This window comes from Scyliorhinus torazame, chromosome 7 (assembly GCF_047496885.1).
Source record: "Scyliorhinus torazame isolate Kashiwa2021f chromosome 7, sScyTor2.1, whole genome shotgun sequence".
Lineage (NCBI taxonomy): Eukaryota > Metazoa > Chordata > Chondrichthyes > Carcharhiniformes > Scyliorhinidae > Scyliorhinus > Scyliorhinus torazame.
The window spans coordinates 182,538,063-182,562,481 of NC_092713.1; the positions used below are offsets into that span (position 1 = coordinate 182,538,063).

The window sequence follows — 24,419 nt, forward strand, 5'->3', positions numbered from 1 at the left end:
TTCGCGCCATAACTCGATAAGCTCCCTCCACCTCCAACGGGCCCGTCGGGGCCTCCGATCCCATTAACGAGTGAAGCATCGTGCTCACATATGCCCCGACGTCCGCCCCTTCTGCACCTTCGGGAAGACCAAGAATCCTTAAATTCTTCCTCCTCGCATTATTCTCCAGCACCTCCAGCCTTTCCACACACCTTTTGTGTTGTGCCTCGTGCATCTCTGTCTTCACCACCAGGCCCTGTATTTTGTCCTCATTCTCAGCAGCCTTTGCCTTCACGACCCGAAGCTCCTGCTCCTGGGTCTTTTGCTCCTCCTTTAGCCCTTCAATCGCCTGTAATATCGGGGCCAACAGCTCCTTCTTCATCTCCTTTTTAAGTTCTTCAACGCAGCGCCGCAGGAACTCTTGTTGGTTAGGGCCCCATATTAAACTGCCACCTTCCTTTGTGCTTTGTGCTTGCCTTCCTGGCCGCTGCTCTAGAGGATCCACCGCAATCCGGCCACTTTCCTCTCCTTTTTCCATCCGTGTCCAGGGGGGATTCCCTTCTGGATTACCGCACAGTGTTTTTAGCCGTTAAAATTGCCGTTGGGGCTCCTATCAAGAGTCCAAAAGTCCGTTCCACCGGGAGCTGCCGAAACGTGCGACCAGAGGCCACATTAATAGCTTGCATGCACAGTGGAAGAAATATTGCAAAGCAATAAAGTTCGTCTCAGGTTGCACTTAAAAAATGTTGTTGGAGGAGCATCAAGGGAGCTCTGCATCTGCCAGAGTGAACATGTGACTGAGGCACTGAGCAGTAGATGTACAGAACTATTCTGTTCTTTAGCACTGTTAAAAGCGCGGGAGAGGAGCTAGAGATTTAAACGGGGGAGAGACACTACACCGGTAGTGTCTGATGTGTTAGGCAGGTCGGTTCGGTGTGGACTGCACTTGATGCAGTGATGCGAGAAACAGACCTCGAACACTATAGAAGATCCAACACGATTTTATTGAACGATAGAACTAACATCCATATTTAACTGTGGGTCGACACTATACTGAACTGACTGGAGACCTTATACTAGCCTGACCAGACTTACTAGCTAACGCATGGTGTTTGCCCTGTGCTAGCTCACGGACTCTGACTGTCTCAGTGGCTGGGTCCAGAGAGAGCGGGAAACCTAGTGCCCTCTGGCTTTATAGTGGTGGTGTCCTGTCTGGTGATTGGCTGCACTGTGCTGTGTGCTTACTGGTCATCCTGTGTGTCAATCACTGCCTGTCTGCACTTCATTATATACATGAGTGGATATTATGACATCTCCTCCCTTTTTATTTAAAAAAAAATACTAAGGTGTGGATGCTTATAAATATATATATATATGTGCCTGACTATATACAGAAAGATGTCTAAACTAACGTATATACATAGGAAGGGTGCGATAGTGCAGATACATGGCAAACAAATCGATATTTACAGAGGTCCAATTGGTGAAGTCACAAAAATATACAAAATCTCAGTCTCTGGATTTAGTCTTTGTGGTGGACGACGAATTCTTGTTGATCGCCACAGAGGCGGATTCGGAGCCTGCACTTGGAGAGGCGGGATCGCTGGCATCGCGGTGGGCACGTGGACCGGCAGGATTGCTGGTAGATCGGTGGCCTCGTGTTCGGGTACGTCCGGAGGAGGCATCGTTGGCGGCGGGGCACGCCGGTCAGGTAGCGGGCGTGGAACTCTTCGCAGTGCCCGTCTGTTGCGCCGTAGCAGGGAGCCATCAGCCATGCGGACAAGGAATGATCTTGGGGCCACTTGTTTGAGTTCAACAGCTGTGGCTGACCAGCCGCCCTCAGGCAACTGTACACGAACATGATCAGTTGGGGCCAGCTCGGGCAGATCCGTGGCATGGGCATCGTACGTGGCTTTCTGTTGGGCCCGTGACTGCTGCATTTTCTGTAGGACTGTGAGGTGGTCAAGGTTGGGAACGTGGATGGCTGGAACTGTGGTCCTCAGAGTGCGATTCATGAGCATCTGGGCTGGAGACAATCCAGTGGACAGTGGGGTCACCCTGTATGCCAGCATCGCCAGGTTAAAATTGGAGCCTGAATCTGCAGCTTTGCACAGCAGCCGCTTTACAATGGGGACCCCTTTATTGGCCTTCCCGTTTGACTGCTGGTAATGGGGACTGGAGGTAACGTGACGGAAGTTGTAGGACTCTGCGAAGTCAGACCATTCCTGGCTGTAAAAGCAAGGACCGTTGTCGCTCATTACCGTGAGCGGTATCCCATGCCTGGCGAACGTTTCTTTGCAGGCTTTGATTACCGCCTTCGACGTGAGGTCGGACAGTTTCACTACTTCTGGGTAACTGGAGAAGTAGTCGACTCAGAGTACGTAGTCACGCCCCTTGGCATGGAAAAGGTCTACACCGACTTTGGACCACGGAGAGGTCACAATCTCGTGCTGCTGCAACGTTTCTTTGGGTTGAGCTGGCTGAAACGTCTGACAGGTAGGGCAATTGAGGACTGTGTCGGCAATGTCCTGGCTGATGCCCGGCCAATAGACCGCTTTCCGAGCTCTGCGTCGGCATTTCTCGACCCCAAGGTAATCCTCATGGAGTTGGTCCAGCACCATAGCACGCATACTCTGAGGAATTACGATTCTGTCGAATTTCAGAAGGATTCCCTCCACCACTGTCAGGTCGTCTTTTACGTTATAGAACTGGGGACATTGTCCCTTCTGCCAGCCATTGCTGAGGTGCTGCATCACGCGCTGCAGCAGAGGATCCTTGGCTGTCTCCTCACGAATTTGGACCACCCGTTCGTCGGAGGCCGGAAGGATCGTGGCACACAACTGCACTTGGGCTTCAATGTGGCAGATGAAGTCACTTTGTTCATGCGGTGTGGTAATGGACCTGGACAGGGCATCTGCAACGATCAGCTCTTTACCTGGCGTGTAGACCAGTTCGAAGTCGTAGCGGCGTAGCTTTAGAAGAATACGGTGTAACCGAGGTGTCATGTCGTTTAAATCCATCTGGATTATGTGGATTAGAGACCTGTGGTCCGTCTCTACCGTGAATTTCGGCAGGCCATAAACATAGTCGTGGAACTTGACTATCCCTGTTAGGAGGCCCAGACACTCCTTCTCAATCTGTGCATACCGTTGCTCAGTGGGCGTCATTGCCCTGGAGGCATACGAGCCCAGGACGCGGAGTCATCCCACTGAAGGAGCACCGCCCCAATGCCGCCCTGGCTTGCATCAGTTGATATCTTGGTTTCCTTGGTTGGGTCGAAGAACGCTAGGACCGGGGCTGTCGTGAGTTTTGCTTTCAGCTCGCGCCATTCCTCTTCATGCGTGGGCAGCCACTGGAATTCCGTCGACTTTTTGACGCGATGGTGGCGGCCGTGTTGTGGGATGCCATATTGGGAATGAATTTCCCGAGGAAATTGACCATTCCGAGAAATCGGAGGACCGCCTTTTTGTCCTTCGGGGTCTTCATGGCGTTGATCGCCGAGACCTTGTCGGCGTCTGGCCGTACGTCCTGCTGCGAGATGTGGTCACCTAGGAATTTGATCTCAGATTGACCAAATGAGCACTTGGCCCTGTTGAGCTGAAGACCATGTTCATGGATTCTTTGGAATACCTCCTTGAGGCGAGCGATGTGTTCCTGGGGCGTTGTGGACCAGATAATGACATCGTCAACGTACACTCGCACTCCCTCGATGCCCTCCATCATCTGTTCCATGATACGATGAAATACTTCGGAGGCAGATATACCAAAAGGCATCCGGTTGGAGCAGTAATGACCAAACGGGGTGTTGAACGTGCACAACTTGCGACTGGACGCGTCCAGTTGTATTTGCCAAAAACCCTTGGAGGCGTCGAGCTTAGTGAAGAATTTGGCATGAGCCATCTCACTGGTCCACTCTTCTCGTTTTGGTATCGGGTATTGCTCCCTCATGATGTTGCGGTTTAGATCCTTAGGGTCAATGCAAATGCAAAGCTCCCCTGACGGCCTCTTGATGCAGATCATGGAGCTGACCCAGTCTGTGGGCTCTGTGACCTTTGGTATGATGCCCTGGTCTTGGAGTTCCTGTAATTGCTTCTTCTGACGATCCTTGAGGGGCGCCGGCACCCGGCGAGGTGCATGAATTACAGGGGTGGCGTTCGGCTTGAGCAGGATTTTATATCGGTATGGGAGCATGCCCAATCCGTCGAACACGCTATGGCACTGCGTGATGATGTCATCTATGTCGGCTTGCAAGTTTCCATCGGGCGAGGCTGTCGCCGGTGCTGATGACATGGTGTGGACACGTTGAACAAGGTTCAGGAGCTTGCAGGCACGAGCACCGAGCAGAGATGCTCTGTCAGGCCCAAATATTTCAAACCGCAGCGTCGCCTTGATCGCCTTATTGGATACTCCCAGTTGACACGAGCCACTGGCAGCTATGGCGTTGCCATTGTAGTCAAGGAGCTGGCAGGCCGGTGGAAGAATACTTGGTTTGGGCGGATGGTGCCGAGGTCGGATTTCGAGATGAGGTTCGCTGATGCGTTGGTGTCAAGTTTGAACCGGATGCGGGCCTTGTTCACTGTGAGGACAGCAAACCACTCGTCGTTGGGATTAACACTGAGGATCGAGAGGCGTGCCGTAGATGTGGTGGAAGGCAGCGCATGTGTAGGTATGATGCCCACCCGGTATGGGGACTTGAGGCACTCAGCATCAGGGTCCGTTGGGCTGTCGGGATCATAATCTGGCATGCCTTGTTGTATTAAGCGGGCACTTTTGCGCTGCAGCTGGGATCGCTGGCTGCTGAGCGGTAGAACAGATCTGCAAAGGGCTACGTAGTGGCCAAGCTTGCCACACTGTAGACACCGGCGTCCTTTTGCCGGACATTGCCGCTTTAAATGGGCAGAGCCACAATTCGGACACGTCATGACGCCGACGTCAGCATGTTCTGTGCGCCATCGCGCATGCGCAGTGCGGTCGGTCGACAGGGGCAGCACGGTAGCACAAGTGATTAGCACTGTGGCTTCACAGCGCCAGGGTCCCAGGTTCGATTTCCGCTGGGTCACTGTCTGTACGGAGTCTGCACGTTCTCCCCGTGTCTGCGTGGGTTTCCTCCGGGTGCCCCGGTTTCCTCCCACAGTCCAAAGATGTGCAGGTTAGGTGGATTGGCCATGATAAATTGCCCTTAGTGACCAAAAAGGAGGGGTTATTGGGTTACGGGGAGAGGGTGGAAGTGAGGGCTTAACTGGGTCGGTGCAGACTCGATGGGCCGAATGGCCTCGTTCTGCACTGTATGATCTATGTTCTATACGCACCTGCGCAGTCGGGTTGTCGGGATCGTCGTCCACTCGGTCGTGACACGCATGCGCAGGGACCCGGGAAAAGCGCGCGAAACGGCCACTCTCCTCGATGCTCAGGCCATGCATTTGTGCAATGGCCTGCACCTGTTCCGCTTCGTGGGAGGCCAACTTCGCAGTTTCTGCCGCCCTGATGTGGGAGTAACGATTCTTAGCATGCTTATGGACAATGCACGTCTCGATAGCGACAGAGAGGGTCAACTGTTTGACTTTCAGGAGCTGCTGCCGAAGGGAGTTGGATTGGACCCCGAAAACGATCTGATCCCCGGATCATGGAATCAGCCGTCGAGTCATAGTTACGTGACTGCGCTAGGATGCGGAGATGGGTGACGAAGGATTTAAAAGGTTCATCCTTACCCTGAAGCCTCTGCTGGAAAACGTACCGTTCAAAGCTCTCATTCACCTCAATGTCGCAGTGGCTGTCAAACTTCAGCAGGACTGTTTTGAATTTTGCTTTGTCTTCGCCGTCAGCTAACGTGAGGAAGTTGTAGATGTGGATGGCGTGGTCCCCCGCGGTGGAGAGAAATAGCGCGATCTTCCTGGCATCTGATGCAGCTTCGAGGTCGGAGGCCTCGATGTACCAGATGAACTTTTACTTGAAGAGCTTCCAATTTGCGCCGAGGTTGCTGGATATGCGGAGCTGCGGAGGAGGCTGGATGTTTTCCATGTCACCGGATGGCTGCTTCATTCGAGGTAGGTCCATCAATTTTCAGTATCACTCCGTGGTACCATGATGTGTTAGGCAGGTCGGTTCGGTGTGGACTGCACTTGATGCAGCGATGTGTGAAACAGATCTCTTACACTGTAGAAGATCCAACTCGGTTTTATTGAACGATAGAATTAACATCCATATTTAACTGTGGGTCGACACTGTACTGAACTGACTGGAGACCTTATACTAGCCTGACCAGACTCACTAGCTACCGCATGGTGTTTGCACTGTGTTAGCTCGTGGACTCTGACTGTCTCAGTGGCTGGGTCCAGAGAGAGCGGGAAACCTAGTGCCCTTTGGCTTTATAGTGGTGGTGTCCTGTCTGGTGATTGGCTGCACTGTGCTGTGTGCTTACTGGTCATCCTGTGTGTCAATCACTGCCTGTCTGCACTTCATTATATACATGCGTGGATATTATGACAGTGTCTCCCAGCCATCTTCCTCCTCTAGCCCCCCAAAAAAGACTGTGTGGTGAGTTGGTGAGGTAAGCTTTTCTTTCCTTTTCCTCTCTCCACCCTTCCACCACCTCTAACCTGCGGGGAGTGTGAAAATCAGGTAAGCTTTTTTTTCCTCTCTGTAATTGTCAAGTGGATAAATGGAAGGATGGCAGAGAGGGCAGTGCATTGTTCCTCCTGCAGAATGTTTGAGGTGAGGGACACCGTCAGTGGCCCTGCTGAGTTCACCTGCGGGTCATGCACCCATCTCCAGCTCCTCAAAGACCGTGTTAGGGAACTGGAGCTGGAGGTGGATGAACTGTGGTCCCTTTGTTCAAAAAGGGGAGCAGAGACAACCCCGGCAACTATAGACCGGTGAGCCTCACGTCTGTAGTGGGTAAAGTCTTGGAGGGGATTATAAGGGACAAGATTTATAATCATCTAGATAGGAATAATATGATCAGGGATAGTCAGCATGGCTTTGTGAAGGGTAGGTCATGCCTCACAAACCTTATTGAGTTCTTTGAGAAGGTGACTGAACAGGTAGACGAGGGTAGAGCAGTTGATGTGGTGTATATGGATTTCAGCAAAGCGTTTGATAAGGTTCCCCACGGTAGGCTATTGCAAAAAATACGGAGGCTGGGGATTGAGGGTGATTTAGAGATGTGGATCAGAAATTGGCTAGCTGAAAGAAGACAGAGGGTGGTGGTTGATGGGAAATGTTCAGAATGGAGTACAGTCACAAGTGGAGTACCACAAGGATCTGTTCTGGGGCCGTTGCTGTTTGTCATTTTTATCAATGACCTAGAGGAAGGCACAGAAGGGTGGGTGAGTAAATTTGCGGACGATACTAAAGTCGGTGGTGTTGTCGATAGTGTGGAAGGATGTAGCAGGTTACAGAGGGATATAGATAAGCTGCAGAGCTGGGCTGAGAGGTGGCAAATGGAGTTTAATGTAGAGAAGTGTGAGGTGATTCACTTTGGAAGGAATAACAGGAATGCGGAATATTTGGCTAATGGTAAAGTTCTTGAAAGTGTGGCTGAGCAGAGGGATCTAGGTGTCCATGTACATAGATCCCTGAAAGTTGCCACCCAGGTTGATAGGGTTGTGAAGAAGGCCTATGGAGTGTTGGCCTTTATTGGTAGAGGGATTGAGTTCCGGAGTCGGGAGGTCATGTTGCAGCTGTACAGAACTCTGGTCCGGCCGCATTTGGAGTATTGCGTACAGTTCTGGTCACCGCATTATAGGAAGGACGTGGAGGCTTTGGAGCGGGTGCAGAGGAGATTTACCAGGATGTTGCCTGGTATGGAGGGAAAATCTTATGAGGAAAGGCTGACAGACTTGAGGTTGTTTTCGTTGGAGAGAAGAAGGTTAAGAGGAGACTTAATAGAGGCATACAAAATGATCAGGGGGTTGGATAGGGTGGACAGTGAGAGCCTTCTCCCGCGGATGGATATGGCTGGCACGAGGGGACATAACTTTAAACTGAGGGGTAATAGATATAGGACAGAGGTCAGAGGTAGGTTCTTTACGCAAAGAGTAGTGAGGCCGTGGAATGCCCTACCTGCTACAGTAGTGAACTCGCCAACATTGAGGGCATTTAAAAGTTTATTGGATAAACATATGGATGATAATGGCATAGTGTAGGTTAGATGGCTTTTGTTTCGGTGCAACATCGTGGGCCGAAGGGCCTGTACTGCGCTGTATTGTTCTATGTTCTAACTGAGGATCATTCGGGAGGCAGAGTCGGTTATAGATAGAAGCTATAGGGATGTAGTTACTCCTAAGAATGAAGGTAGCTGGGTGACATTTAAAAGAAAGGGGAAGAAGCAGTCAGTGCAGGGATCCCCTGCAGTTGTTCCCCTCAATAACAGGTGTACTGTTTTGGATACTGTTGGGGGTGGGGGGCTACCAGAGCTAAGCCACGGTGATCAGGTCTCTGGCACTGAGTCTGTCCCTGTGGCTCAGAAGGGAAGTGGGGAGAATAGGAGAGCATTAGTTATTGGAGACTCTATAGTTAGAGGTACAGATATGAGTTCTGTGGCAACGATAGAGGCTCATGGTTGGTGTGTAGCCTCCCGGGTGCCAAGGTCCGTGACGTCTCTGATCGTGTTTTCAGGATCCTTAAGGAGGAGGGGGCGCAGCCACAAGTCGGGGTACACATCCTTACCAACGACATAGGTAGGAAAAGGGACGGGGATGTAAAACAGGAATTCAGGCAGCTAGGGTGGAAGCTGAGAGCCAGTAAAGACCGTGTTGTCATCTCTGGTTTATGCCAGTGCCACTTGATAGCGAGGTAAGGAAAAGGGAGAGAGTGCAGTTAAACACGTGGCTACAGGGATGGTGTAGGAGGGAGGGTTTCAGTTACTTGGATAATTGGAGCACATTCTGGGGAAAGTGGGTCCTGTACAAACAGGACGGGTTACACCTGAACCAGAGGGGCACCAATATCCTGGGAGGGAAATTTGCTACAGCCCTTCGGGGGGGTTTAAATTAATTTGGCAGGGGGATGGGAAACTGATTTGTAGTCCAGGAGATAGCGTTGCTGGAGTTCACGAAGTTGAGGGTAGTGCAGTACTGAGGAAGGTACCAAGGTCACAAGAGTGGACCTGCAGGCATGAAGGTGGTTTGAAGTGTGTCTACTTCAATGCGAGGAGCATCAGGAATAAGGTTGGTGAGCTTGAAGCATGGATTGGTACCTGGGACTACGATGTTGTGGCCATTACGGAGACATGGATAGAACAGGGGCAGGAATGGTTGTTGGAGGTTCCGGGGTTTAGATGTATCACTAAGATTAGGGAAGGTGGTAAAAAAGGTGGAGGAGTAGCATTGTTAATCAAGGATAGTATAATGGCTGCAGAAAGGCAGTTTGAGGAGGACCTGTCAACTGAGGTAGTGTGGGCTGAAGTTAGAAATAGGAAACGAGCGGTCACTTTGTTAGGAGTTTTCTATAGGCCCCCAAACAGTAACAGAGATGTGGAGGAAAAGATTGCAATGCAGATTTTGGATAGGTGCGGTAGTCACAGGGTAGTTGTCATGGGTGACTTTAACTTTCCAAATATTGATTGGAACCACTATAATTTGAATAGTTTGGATGGGGCTGTTTTTATCCCGTGTGTGCAGGAGGGTTTCCTCACACAATATGTGGATAGACCGTCAAGAGGCGGGGCCACATTGGATTTGGTACTGGATAATGAACCGGGCCAAGTGTTAGATTTGGTTGTGGGAGAGCACTTTGGAGATAGTGACCACAATTCGGTGACTTTCACTATAGCAATGGAGAGGGATAGGAACATACGGCAGGGCAAGGTTTATAACTGGGGGAAAGGTAATTACGATGCGATGAGGCAAGAATTAGAGAGCTTAAGATGGAAACAGGAACTGTCAGGGACAGGAACAATTGAGATGTGGAGCTTGTTCAAGGACCAAATACTGTGTGTCCTTGATATGTATGTCCCTGTCAGGCAGGGAGGAAATGGTTCGAGTGAGGGAACCATGGTTTACAAAAGAGGTTGAATGTCTTGTCAAGAGAAAGAAGGGGGCTTATGTAAGGATGAGAAAACAAGGTTCAGTTCGGTCACTTGAGGGATACAAGATAGCTAGGAAGGAGCTCAAGAAAGGGCTAAGGAGAGCTAGGAGAGGGCATGAGAAGTCCTTGGCAGCTAGAATCAAAGAAAACCCCAAGGTTTTTTACACTTATGTGAGGAATAAAAGAATGACCAAGGTGAAGTTAGGGCCGGTCAAGAACAGTAGTGGGCATGGAGTCTGAAGATATCGGAAATGCCCTAAATTAATACTTTTCTTCAGTGTTCACAAAGGAGAGGGGCCATGTTGTTGAGGAGGATTGTGCCTACCAGGCTGGTAGGTTGGAGGAGGTAGATATTCGGAAGGAAGATGTGTTAGAAATTTTGAGAAGCCTGAGGATAGATAAGTCCCCTGGGCCTGATGGGATATATCCAAGGATTCTTTGGGAGGTGAGGAATGAGATTGCAGAGCCTTTGTCCTTGATCTTTATGTCCTCACTGTCTACAGGAATAGTGCCAGAAGACTGGAGAGAGGCGAATGTTGTCCCCTTGTTCAAGAAAGGAAATAGGTATAACCCTGGGAATTATAGGCCGGTTAGTCTCACTTCGGTCATAGGTAAATTATTGGAAAGGGTCCTGAGGGATAGGATTTATGGTCATTTGGAAAGATACAGCTTAATCCAGGATAGTCAGCACAGATTTGTGAGGGTTAAGTCTTGCCTCACAAGTTTGATTGTATTCTTTGAGGTGGTAACTAAGTACATAGATGAAGATAGAGCAGTTGATGTTGTATACATGGATTTTCGTCAGCCGATTGATAAGGTGCCCCATGGTCGGCTCAGGCAGAAAGTAAGAAGGCATGGCATAGAGGGAAATTTGGCCGATTGGATCAGTAACTGGCTATCACATAGAAGACACAGGGTGGTGGTAGATGGTAAATTTTCATCCTGGAGCCCAGTCACCAGCGGTGTACCACAGGGATCAGCGCTGGGTCCTCTGCTATTTGTGATTTTTATCAATGACTTGGATGATGGAGTTGGAGGTTGGCTTAGTAAATTTGCTGATGACACCAAGATTGGTGGAGTAGTGGATAATGTGGAGGGCTGTTGTAGGCTGCAAAGAGACATTGATAGGATGCAGAGCTGGGCTGAAAAGTGGCAGATGGAGTTTAACCCTGATAAGTGTGAGGTGATTCATTTTGGTGGGACAAATTTGAATGCGGATTACAGGGTCAACGGCAGGGTTCTGAAGAATGTGGAGGAGCAGAGAGATCTCGGAGTTCATGTCATTAGATCTCTGAAAGTTGCCACCTAAGTGGATAGAGCCGTGAAGACAGCCTATCGTGTGTTAGCATTTATTAACAGGGGGATTGAGTTTAAGAGCCGTGAGGTTATGCTGCAACTGTACAAGACCTTGGTTAGACCACATTTGGAGTATTGTGTGCAGTTCTGGTCACCTCATTATAGGAAGGATGTGGAAGCATTGGAAAGGGTGCAAAGGAGATTTACCAGGATGCTGTCTGGATTGGAGGGTAGGTCTTATGAGGAAAGGTTGAGGGAACTGGGGCTTTTCTCATTGGAGCGAAGGAGGATGAGGGGTGACTTAATTGAAGTGTATAAGATGAGAGGGATAGATAGAATGGATGTTCAGCGACTTTTTCCTCGGGTGGATGTAGCTGTTACAAGGGGGCATAACTATAAGGTTCATGGTGGAAGATATAGGAGGGATGTCAGAGGGTTCTTTACTCAGAGAGTGGTTGGGGCGTGGAACGCACTCCCAGCTATGGTAATGGAGTCGGACACTTTAGGAACTTTCAAGCGATTATTGGATATATGAAGTCCCCTAGAATGATTGGGAGTAGGTTGATTTGATCTTGTTTTCAGACTAGTTCAGCACAACATCGTGGGCCGAACTGCCTGTATTGTGCTGTACAGTTCTATGTTCTATGACACCCCGATATTTATCAGCACAAAATTTGCCAAACATATTCAAATTTTGAAAGGGTGCCCTTCAGCCAAACTGGCTATTTGTTTTGTATACATTCAGTATTAAATGTTGCTTAAAGGCATTTCCTTACCCAATATTTTAGTGTGTGTTAACACATTTAAAACAAACTGGTTAGTGCCTTTATTAAGATAGTGATCAAAGCAATGTCAGATGGACAGATTTAGGGTTTATCTGCTAATATTACCAACAAGATCTTATGTTAAGAACTCCACTGATGATACCGGCGAGAGTGTCTCAGAACCCCCAAAGGATAACTTGAACACTGGTTCTTAGTGATGTATATTCGTTTGGAATAATGTAAGGAACTATGTACAACTCAGTGAGGAATCAGTCATTGTGTAAATAATCAATACAGAATATGTATTGAAGTAAAAGAAAAGAAAAAAAACACACAACAAAAGACTAATATACACTATGACACTTAAGTAGATTGATAACTAAACACATTGTTTTATCTGAAGTTTTTTTGTTACATTTTTCTAATTAAGGGGCAATTTAGCATGATCAACCCATCTACCCTGCACATCTTTGGGGGTGAGACCCACACAGACACAGGGAGAAAGTGCAAACTCCACACGGACAGTGACCCGGGGCTGGGATTGAACCCGGTCCTCGGTAGCGTGAAGCAGCAGTGCTAACCATTGCTCCACCGTGCTGCCCGTTTTATCTGACATTACCCCTTGTTCCCAAAATGTACCTATGTTCCCTGAACTCACTGAGACACCCCTTTCCCCAAGCAGCCTCCATTTTTTGCGAATCAATGTAGGTCAAATACAGCTAATAGTTACCACACAATACAGCCCACTTACGTGACCAAGTCTGGAAAACATCTCTTCCTGGTTCAGTGAAGGCACAAAACTGGGTCTTTCAGAGGAGAATATCTGCAATCTGCTGTGGTTCCAAATGTTAGATGGAACAGGCCTCTGTGGCTTGACTCATAAAGACACTGGGCTGTCTGACTGTTGGTTGGAGAATGTGCCTGCTTCCTCAATGAGGGAGCTAAAAGGTATGCTGATCAGTCTCTTTGATATCCCACCCTATGGATTTGGCTGTCTACATTTATGAAATTTAAAAAAAAAGAAATTATCATGCGTATAACCGCACCATCCTCTGGTAATCAATGTTTCTGATATAACCATGCACATCTCCATGTCTCTAGACGCTTGCTAATCTTGTTACTGGGCAAATCGTATCTCATTATTCCTCTATATGCCTGCGAGTCTTGTTACTTCGAGTGCAAAATGTTAATAGATTCAAACCTTGGTTAACAGTGGAATAATGGCACAGGAATTATATCCCCTCTCAATGATGATCTTATCACTCCATTTGCCATATTAACACCCAACAGAGGAAATCAACTTCTAGCTCTAGAATACCAAGAGCAATTCACATCAAATAATTCTGCAGAAGATCCCATGGAAACCACAAATCGATGTGTATTGGGTATCGGCTTGGGTCACTGTCTGTGCGGAGTCTGCACGTTCTCCCCTTGTGCGCGTGGGTTTCCTCCGGGTGCTCTGGTTTCTTCCCACAGTCCAAAGATGTGCAGGTTAGGTGGATTGGCCATGCTAAATTGCCCTTAGTGTCCAAAATTGCCCTTAGTGTTGGGTGGGGTTGCTGGGTTACAAGGATAGGGTGGAGGTGTGGGTTTGGATGGGGTGCTCTTTCCAAGAGCCGGTGCAGACTCGATGGGCCAAATGGCCTCCTTCTGCACTGTAAATTCTATGATTCTATGTGATTTCATAAAATTCCTACAGTGCAGAAGGAGGCCATTTAGCCCATCAAGTCTGCACCTACCCTCTGAAAGAGTGCCCACTTCTGGTCAGGCCCCCACCCTATCCTCATAACCCAGTCACCCCACCTAACCTTTTGGACACTAAGGGGCAATTGATGATGGCCAATCCACCTAATCTGCACATCTTTGGACTGTGGGAAGAAACCGGAGCACCCAGAGGAAATCCACACAGACATGGGGATGAAGTACAAACTCCACACAGTCACCCGAGGCCGGAATTGAACCCGGGTCCCTGGCAATGTGAGGCAGCAGTACTAACCACTGTTCCACCATGATGTGGATATACTGGGCGGGATTCTCCGGTTCCCCAGCCACGTGTTTCCCAGTACTATTCACTGACGTCGAGATTCCATTGAAGCCATCCTACGCCGCTGGGAAACCCGGGGGGTGGTTGTGCGCTGCCAGTGGGAAAAGAGAATCCCAGTGGCTGGGAGAATTTCGGCCACTATGTGATAAACTATAAAAAATACATTCTGTACATTCACATTGAATGAGTTGGCAAATACTACTTTTAAATCAATGTGAGGTGACTTTTCACAAACTACCTGCACTACAGAGAGAAAATTTTACAAATGCATTTCAGGGATATCACTAGCTGATGGCTACTTTAATACAATCCCAAATATTTCAAATGCTATAAAATAGTTTAGGAATTCCCATTTTCGTTGGTTTGCTTTTATTTAGTTATGTTTTTTCCTCTTCAACAGCATTGGGAATTTGCACCAAACAGCGTGCACTATCTACTGAGTCTATGGCAGCGAATGGTTGCATCAGTCCCCTTCGTTAAATCTACTGAACCTCACCTTATGGAGACTTATGCACCGGAAGTTGCAAAAGCTTACATTACTTCAAGGTTGGAGTCAGTGCCTCTAATCATAAGGTATAGCCATCACAGACTGTATTTGATGTCAGAAACTCCATTCCAACTGTTTACCCACAACTCTCTATGCCCTAAGCTCTGGAGTACCCTCCCTACCACTTTCTGCCACTACCTCGCTTTCCGCCTTTAATGAAATGAAATGAAAATCGCTTATTGTCACGAGTAGACTTCAAATGAAGTTACCGTGAAAAGCCCCTAGTCACCACATTCCGCCGCCTGTTCGGGGAGGCTGGTACGGGAATTGAACCATGCTGCTGGCCTGCCTTGGTCTGCTTTCAAAGCCAGCGATTTAGCCCTGTGCTAAACCAGCCCCTAAGACACTCCTTACCCGATGTCTTTGACCAACCTTTGGTCATCTATCCTAATATCTCTTCATGTGGCTGAGTGTTATGTTTTATTTTGTAATACTGTTGTGTACATCTTGGAACATTTATATTAAAAGTGCTATGGGGTTGTTGTTTCAAACCTCAATTGTACATCTCAAATGGTTAAAGGTGTGCGTATCTCTGCCATTCAAACCAGAAAATTTGATCTACAATACCACAGAAAAATACAGCAGGTGCTGGAAATTTGATATAGAAACAGAACATGATGGAACTAATCAGCAGATACGGCAACAACTGTGTAGAGGGAGAAACAGAATTTGTGTTTCAACCTGAAGGTATGCAGGCATATAAGTAGTAGAACAGTGGTAAGAAAAGGGATGGGATCTAAAATAGGAGTTATGCATTAAGACAGAGGATTATGGCCGAGGCACTAAGTAAGTACTTTGTATCTGTCTTTACCAAGGAAGAAGATGCTGCCAGAGTCACAGTGATAAAGGAAGTGGTTAAGATACTGAATGGGCTAAGATTGATAACTAGGAGATAGTAGAAAGGCTGACTGCACTTAAAGTTGGAACAGTTGGGATGCATCTGAGGCTGCTGAGGGAAGTGTCTGGATGAGTGCAGCTCCAACAACACACAATAAGCTTGACATTAACCAGAATAAAACAGCTTGCTTGAGTGACACCCCATCCACTGTTTTAAACATTCACTCTCCCACCGCTGACGCACAGTGGCAGCAGTGTGTACCATCTGCAAGATGCACTGCCAAAACCTACCAAGGCTCCTTCAAAAGTCCCAGTCATTACCACCTGGACATCAGATACATGGGAACACCACCACCTGAAAATTCCCTTCCATGTCACACACCATCCTGATTGGAAATATATTGCCGCTCCTTCACTGCCACTGAGTCAAGAACCTGGAACCCCCCCACTAACATGTAGGTGTACCTGCACCAGATTTACTGCAGTAATCAATTTGGCCACCATCACCGTCTTGCGGGTCGTTAGTGAAGGGCAACAAATGCTCGCCTTGTCATCTTTGCTCACATCCCATGGGAGAATAAATAAAAGATACTGGTGCGGAGATTGCAGAGGTGCTGGTCATAAAACCTTTCAATCTGCCTTAGATGTGGGTTGATGGCAGAGAATTGTAAATGTTACACATTTGTTCAAAAAGGATTTGGATTTGTTTTGTTGTCATGTGTGCCGAGGTACAGTGAAAAGTATTGTTCTGCCTACAGACAGATCATTCCATACATGAATGATACAAGGGTGTGTGCGATATTTTGCTTCCTGACGTCAATGTCCAGCTCTTTAGTTTTGCTGACATTGAGGAAGAGATTGTTGTTGTTACACCACTCCACTAATTTCTCTATCTCGCTCCTGTACTCTGACTCATCGTTGTTCGGAATCCGACCCACTACGGTCGTGTCATCAGCAAACATACAGATGGAGTTGGAGCTCCCTCCCAATCTAAGTCAAAGAAAGAAAAAAATTAAAACCATGCCCCCTCTCTCTGTCTCCATTTTGTCCCCCACATCGCTTATCTTTACTAGCCTTCCCGCTAGTATGATGGCCCCCACACGAGGCCCTCACTTTCCCCGGTCCCACCTCAACACCCTACACCTGACACATCATTATCCCTGTGTCGCCCACCACATCTCTCCCAGTACGAATCAAAATCCAGAACAAACAACTCCCAACATTCAAAAAAACAGGGAAGAGAATAATAGAGGAAGAGGAAAAGAAAAGACGAAGAAACATCAGCCAAATTGGCAACAACACAGTCCAAACCTATTCAAACATATTTACAAGTTCCCGATCTCTGGTCATGTAAAAGCTTGCTCGTTTCTTCAGGAGTGTCCATGTATTTACTTCTGGTTTTGAAGCAGGATCCACAGTTGAGCCGGATTACAGTACCCTGAATTTCACGATGTAGGATCGCCTTGAGCCTATTAAGTGCGGGCCGATGCTTGGCCAGCCCCGTGACCCAATCTGGATAGACCTGGACCACACTCCCCTCCCAGGTGCTCTTCTTCATCTGCCTGGCCCAGCGCAAGATTTTCTCCTTATCCAGGAATCTATGCCCCACTATACAAAGGTTTTGGCGGTTCTCGAGCTCATCAACCTTGTGACGCAGCTTCTTATGATTTTCTACTACTAAGGTGATTTCCGCCTCTAACGAGGCCAGCCAGTCCTCGTGGTTGGCCACAGACTCCTTCATCTTTTGTGGCAACACTTCCTGGGATTCAAGCCTCTGCTCCATTCTCTCCACAGCTACCCAAATCAGATCCGTTAATCTGGCGAGGTCTCCTGATGTTTCAATCCTGTGTTTTTTAAACTGGAGTCTAAGAAAGTCAACCAGTTGGTCGGCCGACCACTTCGCCGGAAGCACCGCCTCTGAGCCCGCTGCCATCGTGCCTTCAACCGTGCTCGCAAAGACCTCCCAGTTGTCTTGCTGTCGCTTTTTAAAATTCATTTTGGTTGGGTTGGTTTTTGGTTGGATTGACCCTCCAAGTTCGCAACTGTCTACAATATGGTTGCCACCGGTAGTACCTGAGGGCCGCATCTTCAATGGCACACATGGAAGGTGTTTCCAGGAGATGGGATCGGTCCTTGGACTCTAGATCACTGGTTTTCCTTTCTCAGGCTCCTTCTCCGGACCTCCTCTTGCGGTCGGGTGTCCTTGAAGAATAGTGCCCTTCAATTAGGAGGTTCTTCCAAGTAGGTCACTGCTGAGCAAGGATCTCCGAGGCATTGACATCGATGTTGCATTTCTTGAGGTAAGCCTCCAGGGTGTCCTTGAAGCGTTTCCTTTGTCCTCCTCTTGTTCCGGAGCATTCCTTGAACTGGGTGAAGAAGATGTGCTTTGGCAGTCGGGACTCTGCTGTGCTAAGCACATGGCCGGCCCAGGGGAATTGGTTTTGGATGATCATGGCCTCAATTCCGGTGCTCTTGGCTCCTTCAAGGATGCTGATCTGAGCAGGCCTGTCCTCCCAGAAGATGCGGAGATTCGGTCTCAGACTGCATTAATGGTACCTCTCCAGGATCTTGAGATTGCGTCTGTACATAATCCAAGTTTCTTAGTCATTTGGAAGAGTTGGGAGGAGACCGCCTTGTACATGAGGTTCTTGGTGTCAGCACGAATCTCATGGTCGTCAAAGAGTCTTGTCCTTAGGCATATGAAGGAGGCGTTCATGGATTGGATGCGATGTTCTCCGCATCGATGTCAACCTTGGAAGAGAGGTGTCTCCTCAGATAGGGGAAGTGTTTCATGTTTGGTATGGTTTCTCTGTTGGACTTGATGGAGCGAGTGACCAGATCTTGCCCTGGGGTGGGTTGGTAAAGGACTTGAGTCTTCTTGAGGTTGAGGCTGAAGCCAATTCTTTGGTATTCTTCCGCAAAGTTGTCAAGCATGGCTTGGAGATTCTCTTCTGAAAGAGTGACGATGGCAATGTTATCCGCAAACTGAAGCTCCACGAATGATGTCAGTGTGATGTTCTTCTTGGGTTTCAACCGGCTGAGGTTGAAAAGTTTTCCATCCGTCCTGTAGACAGACAATATCCGCTCCATTGGGAAGCTTATTCTTGACAAGGTGAAGGATGGTGGTGCTGAAGATGGAGAAAAGGGTGGTGCCACATCCCTGCTTAACTCCAGTCTTGACCTCGATGGTTTCTGTCTTATTTCCGTCGGTGAGGACTGTTGCCGACATCTTGTCAGGGAGGAGTCGCAGGATGTTGATGAATTTCTCTGTCCAATTGGCATTGGACAGGATCTTCCATAGTATTTCCTGACTGACTGAGTCAAAAACCTTGGTCAGATCAATGAAGGCCATGTAGAGTAGTCGATGATACTCCTGGCATTTCTCTTGAAGTTGCTGAGTAGTGAAAATCATGCCCGTTGTTCCACGGTTTGCTTGGAAACCACACTGGCTTTCCGGAAGGATTTCTTCAGCGAATAGGGGAAGGTGACTAACGAGGATTGGGGCGATGATCTTCCTGGCGATGGAGGGTAGGGAGTTCCCACATTCCACTTTGTCTCCTTTCTTGAAGATGGTGACGATGACAGCATCCCTGAGGTCAGCAGGAATTTGATTTCTGCCCCAGATTTGTAGGAAGGCTGATTGAGGTGACAGGTGATCACTTTTCATCCAAGTTTGAAAATCTCCACTGGAATCCCATCCACTCCTGCGGCTTTTCCATTCTTCACATGTTTAATGGCGGTTTTGACTTTGTCCGCACTTGGTGGGAGTCCAAGATCATCTTTGATGAGTAGTTGAGGGATTTCCTCAAACACGTACTCATCTATAATTTTATCACAGTTTAGGAGTTCTTTGAAGTGTTCCACCCATCGAAGGCTGATGTTTTCTCTGTCTCTCAAGATGGTTCTGTCCTTTCTCTGCACCAGTTTGATGCTAGGGTGCTGGGTCCACTTGGTGTTGTGCTTGTCGATTAGGAGTTGCAACTGCTTAGCTTTCTCAGTCCACCATTGATCCTTAATTCCCCTAGTTCTTCTTTGTATCTCTGTCTTTTTTCCAGAAGACATTGTTGGAAGTTCACTCGCATGCTTGGCTCTTGAAGTTGTTCAACGTTGATCTTTTTCTGAGCTATTTCTTCATCTTCCGCTGCTTCTGGTAGAGTTTGATGGACATAGGTTGAGTCAGTGATCTGTCCAGCAGTCATCTGCACTGGTCATCATTTTGGTGATGAGGGCATCCTTTTGGTCTCGAGATTGGACGATGAAGAAGTCGATCATGTACCAGTGCTTTGTCTTTTTGGCGTAACAGTATGTTAGTGACGACAAGCTGGTGAGCAGGCGAACCCCTTTGGAGTTGCAATTCCCAACTCCTTCTTTTCTGATGGTTCCTTTCCAGAGTTGGGAGTCCAACATTCAAAGTTGCGAACTCTATTGATATGCAGAGTAAACTGTAAATTTAGAACAACTGTTACCCTCCTCCAGCAATAGGGGGAACTACAACTGGTTTTAATGCTTCTGAGTTGAGAGGGAGGTACGGGTAATCAATTACTCAGCAGCCCAATACATGAATGCTTTTCTTACTGGGATTGCCAGGATTGTCATGCTCCCACAGCCAAATAACCTGTACAGTCCCTTGTCCCATACACAACAAATAGCCAGTTGAATTGGGAAAAATCTGTGGATCTTCACTCTGACCCTCAGTAAAGTTGACGAGAAATTATCTTTAAGAAATCACATTTTCAATTGAACCAGCCTATTTTGAGAAATTGATCACTAATTGTATTCTCGTGAATGGATAAAAGGGTTATGGAACCATATTTGTCATCTAACCACTCTTGGAATGCCGTTTTTAATTATACAGACTATTATTGCAGCTGGATGTTTATGCAAAGATTATTTTCCTCTTTCTATTCTGTAGGGATTGTTTAGAGGATCCTTTGGATGACATGGGTCTGGTCTTCCAGCAGTTGGATCAGCTATGTACAGTGAGTCGCTGTGAATATGAAAAAACGTGTACACTACTTGTGCAGCTATTTGATCAGTCTGCCCAGACTTACCAGGAGCTCTTGCGTGCACCCAGCGGCAGGAACGTAGAAATTGCAATCCAAGAAGGCGAGTATCATTGGTTTACTCTCAAAATCCTTGCTCATTTTTGTGAGGGCCACGAAGAATCCAGCACGAGTTTCAAGGGTACAAAGAAATAACATTTATTTACAATACCATATAAATACACAACAGCAGCAACCTCACTTGCTGCTTACTCCTTCCTGCTGGTTCCAAACTGGCCAGCTTTATTTATACAGGGAGTAACTAATGATTTCTCCGCCCCCCTCATTGGGGAAGCTCATACTCCCACAGGATTGTGGGATTGTCATTAGTCCCCAGCCAATGGTAAGCAGGCAGGTTATAACATCCCTCCCCCCCAAAGTCCAAGGAATCCACCGAAGACCCTGGCGAAGGAGGGCGTCGGACTCGTTTTGCTGCAGGCCGGACACCATTTGCACGCGGCGCTGGATCAGGCGGCGTGTAACGAGATGGAGACAAGCGCTTCCGTGATGAACGGCGCAACGGTTGTACATCCACGGCCCGTGGGCCCGAGGATTCCCCCTCTGATGCGTCCTATGTCTCCATCTCGGAGTCAGTCTGCTGCCTCTGTCATCTCGGCGTCTCTATCTCCGCGCGGTTCTGTAACAACCTGCGCAGGCTTTGAGTGAGGCGCCAGAGGAAGGTTGTGAGGACTACTTTCCATTGTCTCTGGTCTCTGCGGCTGTAGAAATGAGCTCCGGGAGCGGGGAACCTTTGGAAGGGATAGTCTTCTGGACTGAATGTGGTCTACATGTTTGCGCTGGAGACGACCCTGGGCTTGCACCTGGTAAGATATAGGGCCCGTTTGGCGAAAGATTACACCAGGGACCCACTGGGCACCTCCAGCAAAATTGCGAACGAACACTTGGTCACCGGGCGCAAACTGCCGAATCGTCCGATGCCGAGAAAAACCATGTCCCTGCCGTTCTTGTGTGCGGCGTACTTTTGCGCCAATGTCCGGGAAAACCATACTAAGGCGGCTGCAAAGTCTCCGGCCCATTAGGGAGCTACCCCAGTCACCGCATGGGGGGTGGTCCTATACGAAAACAAAAAGCGAGACAGTCTTGTGTCCATTGACCCGGAAGACTGCTTCTTTAGACCTCGTTTGAATGTCTGCACTGCGCGCTCCGCCAATCCATTTGAAGCCGGGTGGTAAGGGGCAGTGCGGAATGGCGTATGCCGTTCATCTTCATGAACCTCGCAAACTCCTCACTCGTGAATGGAGTGCCGTTATCTGTGACCAGCACCTCGGGGAGGCCATGTGTACTAAAAGACAAACGCATCTTCTCAATTGTTGCACAGGACATTGTGCCTAGCATCTTATGCACCTCTAGCCATTTAGACTGGGCGTCGATTAATAAAAGGAACATGGATCCTTGAAAAGGGCCGGCGAAATCCGCATGCAAGTGCGCCCAAGCCCACTGGCCATTCCCAGTGATGTAGTGGCGCTTCTGATGCTCCTGACAAATGGAGCAGTTTTGGGCCACCTTCTCAATGTCGGCGTCGAGGCCTGGCCACTAAACATCGAGGAGGTCAGGACAGCCACCAGGAATTGCCAAATCTGCGCGGAGTGCAAACCGCACTTCTATAGGCCAGAGAAAGCGCACCTGATAAAGGCTTCCCGTCCCTTTGAACGCCTCAGTATGGACTTCAAAGGCCCCCTCCCCTCCACCGACCGCAACACATACTTCCTGAACGTGATTGACGAATGCTCCCGGTTCCCATTCGCCATCCCCTGCCCCGACATGACCGCAACCACCGTCATCAAGGCCCTCCATAGCATCTTTACGCTGTTCGGGTTCCCCGCCTACATACATAGTGAGGGGGGGTCCTCCTTTATGAGCGACGAACTGCGTCAATTCCTGCTCAGCAAGGGCATTGCCTTGAGCAGGACGACCAGATACAACCCCCGGGGTAATGGACAGGTAGAGAGTGTAGCCACCTGGGTTGGCCAACTCCCGATTTAAAATGGAGAACAGCAAAGACTGAAGGGAAATTCAGCTAACACAGGCAGAAACCAGCAGGTGCAAGTTACTGTGTATTAAACTCTGCAAAAGCCCAGACAGCATCAATACAAGCAGCCATCTGCATAATAATGTAGCAGTCATCTACATACTAATAAGCAATCCCCAGGAACAATCGCAACATTTGGGACAAACAAAGCTAAGCCAGACTCCCCGGTGTCAGCAGGAGCCAACACAAAAGAGGTTAACGGACACCTCAAGACCGCCCATCGATCAGGGAACCGCTCCAGTATTGGAGAAATCGAACCAAGCGATTGGAACAAAGTCCAATCACTTGGAACCAGGTACAGGGTCCGCCCCGAAAGGCGGGAAGCCATTGGGGACTATAAAGTTAAGCCCCCAAGTTCAAAACATTCTTCTTGACCGGGTCACTCAGCAACGCGAACCAACCTTGACCGTGACCGGTTCAACTGCCGCACCGAGATAGGCGCTCCAAGCTACCAATCCGTACCAACTTCGAATCCCGCAGACTCAGAACCCGAACAAAAGGCTATTTGTTCCCCTGACCTGGTGGGCCAGTCTGAAGCTAAGTATAGGCCTGTTAGTCGTAGAAGTAGCTTAGACATAGAATTTATGCATGAGTAGTGATTTACTGTGTATAATAAATGTGTTTTGATTTGAATCTTACTAATTGTGTGTTGAGTTATTGATCATTACTTGAACTTGAACCTCGTGGCGGTATAAAGATACCTGGCGACTCAAGAGCAAAGGTTATAAAACAGAGCCAATTGAACCAACCAAAAGTTAGCAACAAGAGGGAGGATGGAACGGTCTGGAAGACCGTCCTACTGGCCCTACAGTCCAGGAATCTCCCAGTCTCCCACTGGCAGGAAGTCCTCCCGGATGCCCTCCACTCCATCTGGTCACTGCTTTGTACCACGACCAACCAAACGCCTCACGAACATCTCCTTGTCTTCCCCAGAAAGTCCTCCTCTGGGACTTCGCTCCCGACCTGGCTGGCAGCTCCCGGACCCATCCTGCTCCGAAAACACATGCAGACGCACAAGTCGGACCCATTGGTCGAGAGGGTCCATCTTCTCAACGCTAACCCACAGTACACCAACGGCCGACAAGATACGGTCTCCCTATGAGACCTGCCGCCCGCCGGATCCCCACGCACACCCCAGCCACCAGTCCCACCCTCCCTCCCACCAGTGCACCTTCCAGCCGCCCCTTTCCCAGGAGGATCGGTTCTTCCGCCGGCCCCGTCTAGCCCCCCCCCCCCACCGACCCACCCCGCAGACATTCCCTTCCCAGGTCAATCGGCTTCCCCACCAGCTGTTGAAGCTGCCACAGAGATCGAGGCCACTCTCCAGGAGTCACAGACGCCCGAGCCTCCAACGGCGTCACCACCAAAGCTTCGACGATCACAGGGCCAGGACGGGACCAGGGCCCCCGATCGACTGATTGCTTCATTTTAAAGTGTATATAGTTAATTGTGAAATTGTAAATAGTTCCGACATAAGACAAAACGCTGTATGGAGGTATTACGGTACCTCCATGACTATAACTTCTACCACGTTACCATGTTGTAATACCAAGCCACCACCCCCGCCGGACTCTTTTTTTTTAACAGTGGGTGAATGTGGTAGTCTGTGTGGAGGTATTACGGTACCTAGTAATGTTGGAACACCATTGGTAGATATTGTATGTTTCCCATTGGTCAAGATGGATGGTAGCTCAGCCCTGCAAGGCGGGTTATAAGAGCCCGTGCCGCCCCAGCAGCCTTCTTTCTGTACCTGAGCTGCTGGGGGAAACATAGAACATAGAACGATACAGCGCAGTACAGGCCCTTCGGCCCACGATGTTGCACCGAAACAAAA

At 48.7% G+C, this 24,419-nt stretch overlaps 1 protein-coding gene across 1 annotated transcript in view; it reads left to right on the forward strand.

Moving 5' to 3' along the window:
* The window catches only part of LOC140427374 (ran-binding protein 17-like), a 1,937,807-nt gene that overhangs the window by 460,390 nt on the left and 1,452,998 nt on the right, over positions 1-24,419 (forward strand). The window contains exons 11-12 of the mRNA XM_072512921.1: positions 14,510-14,682; positions 20,406-20,599. Of these exons, the coding sequence (XP_072369022.1) occupies positions 14,510-14,682; positions 20,406-20,599 (367 nt within the window). The remainder of the gene's footprint in view (positions 1-14,509; positions 14,683-20,405; positions 20,600-24,419) is intronic.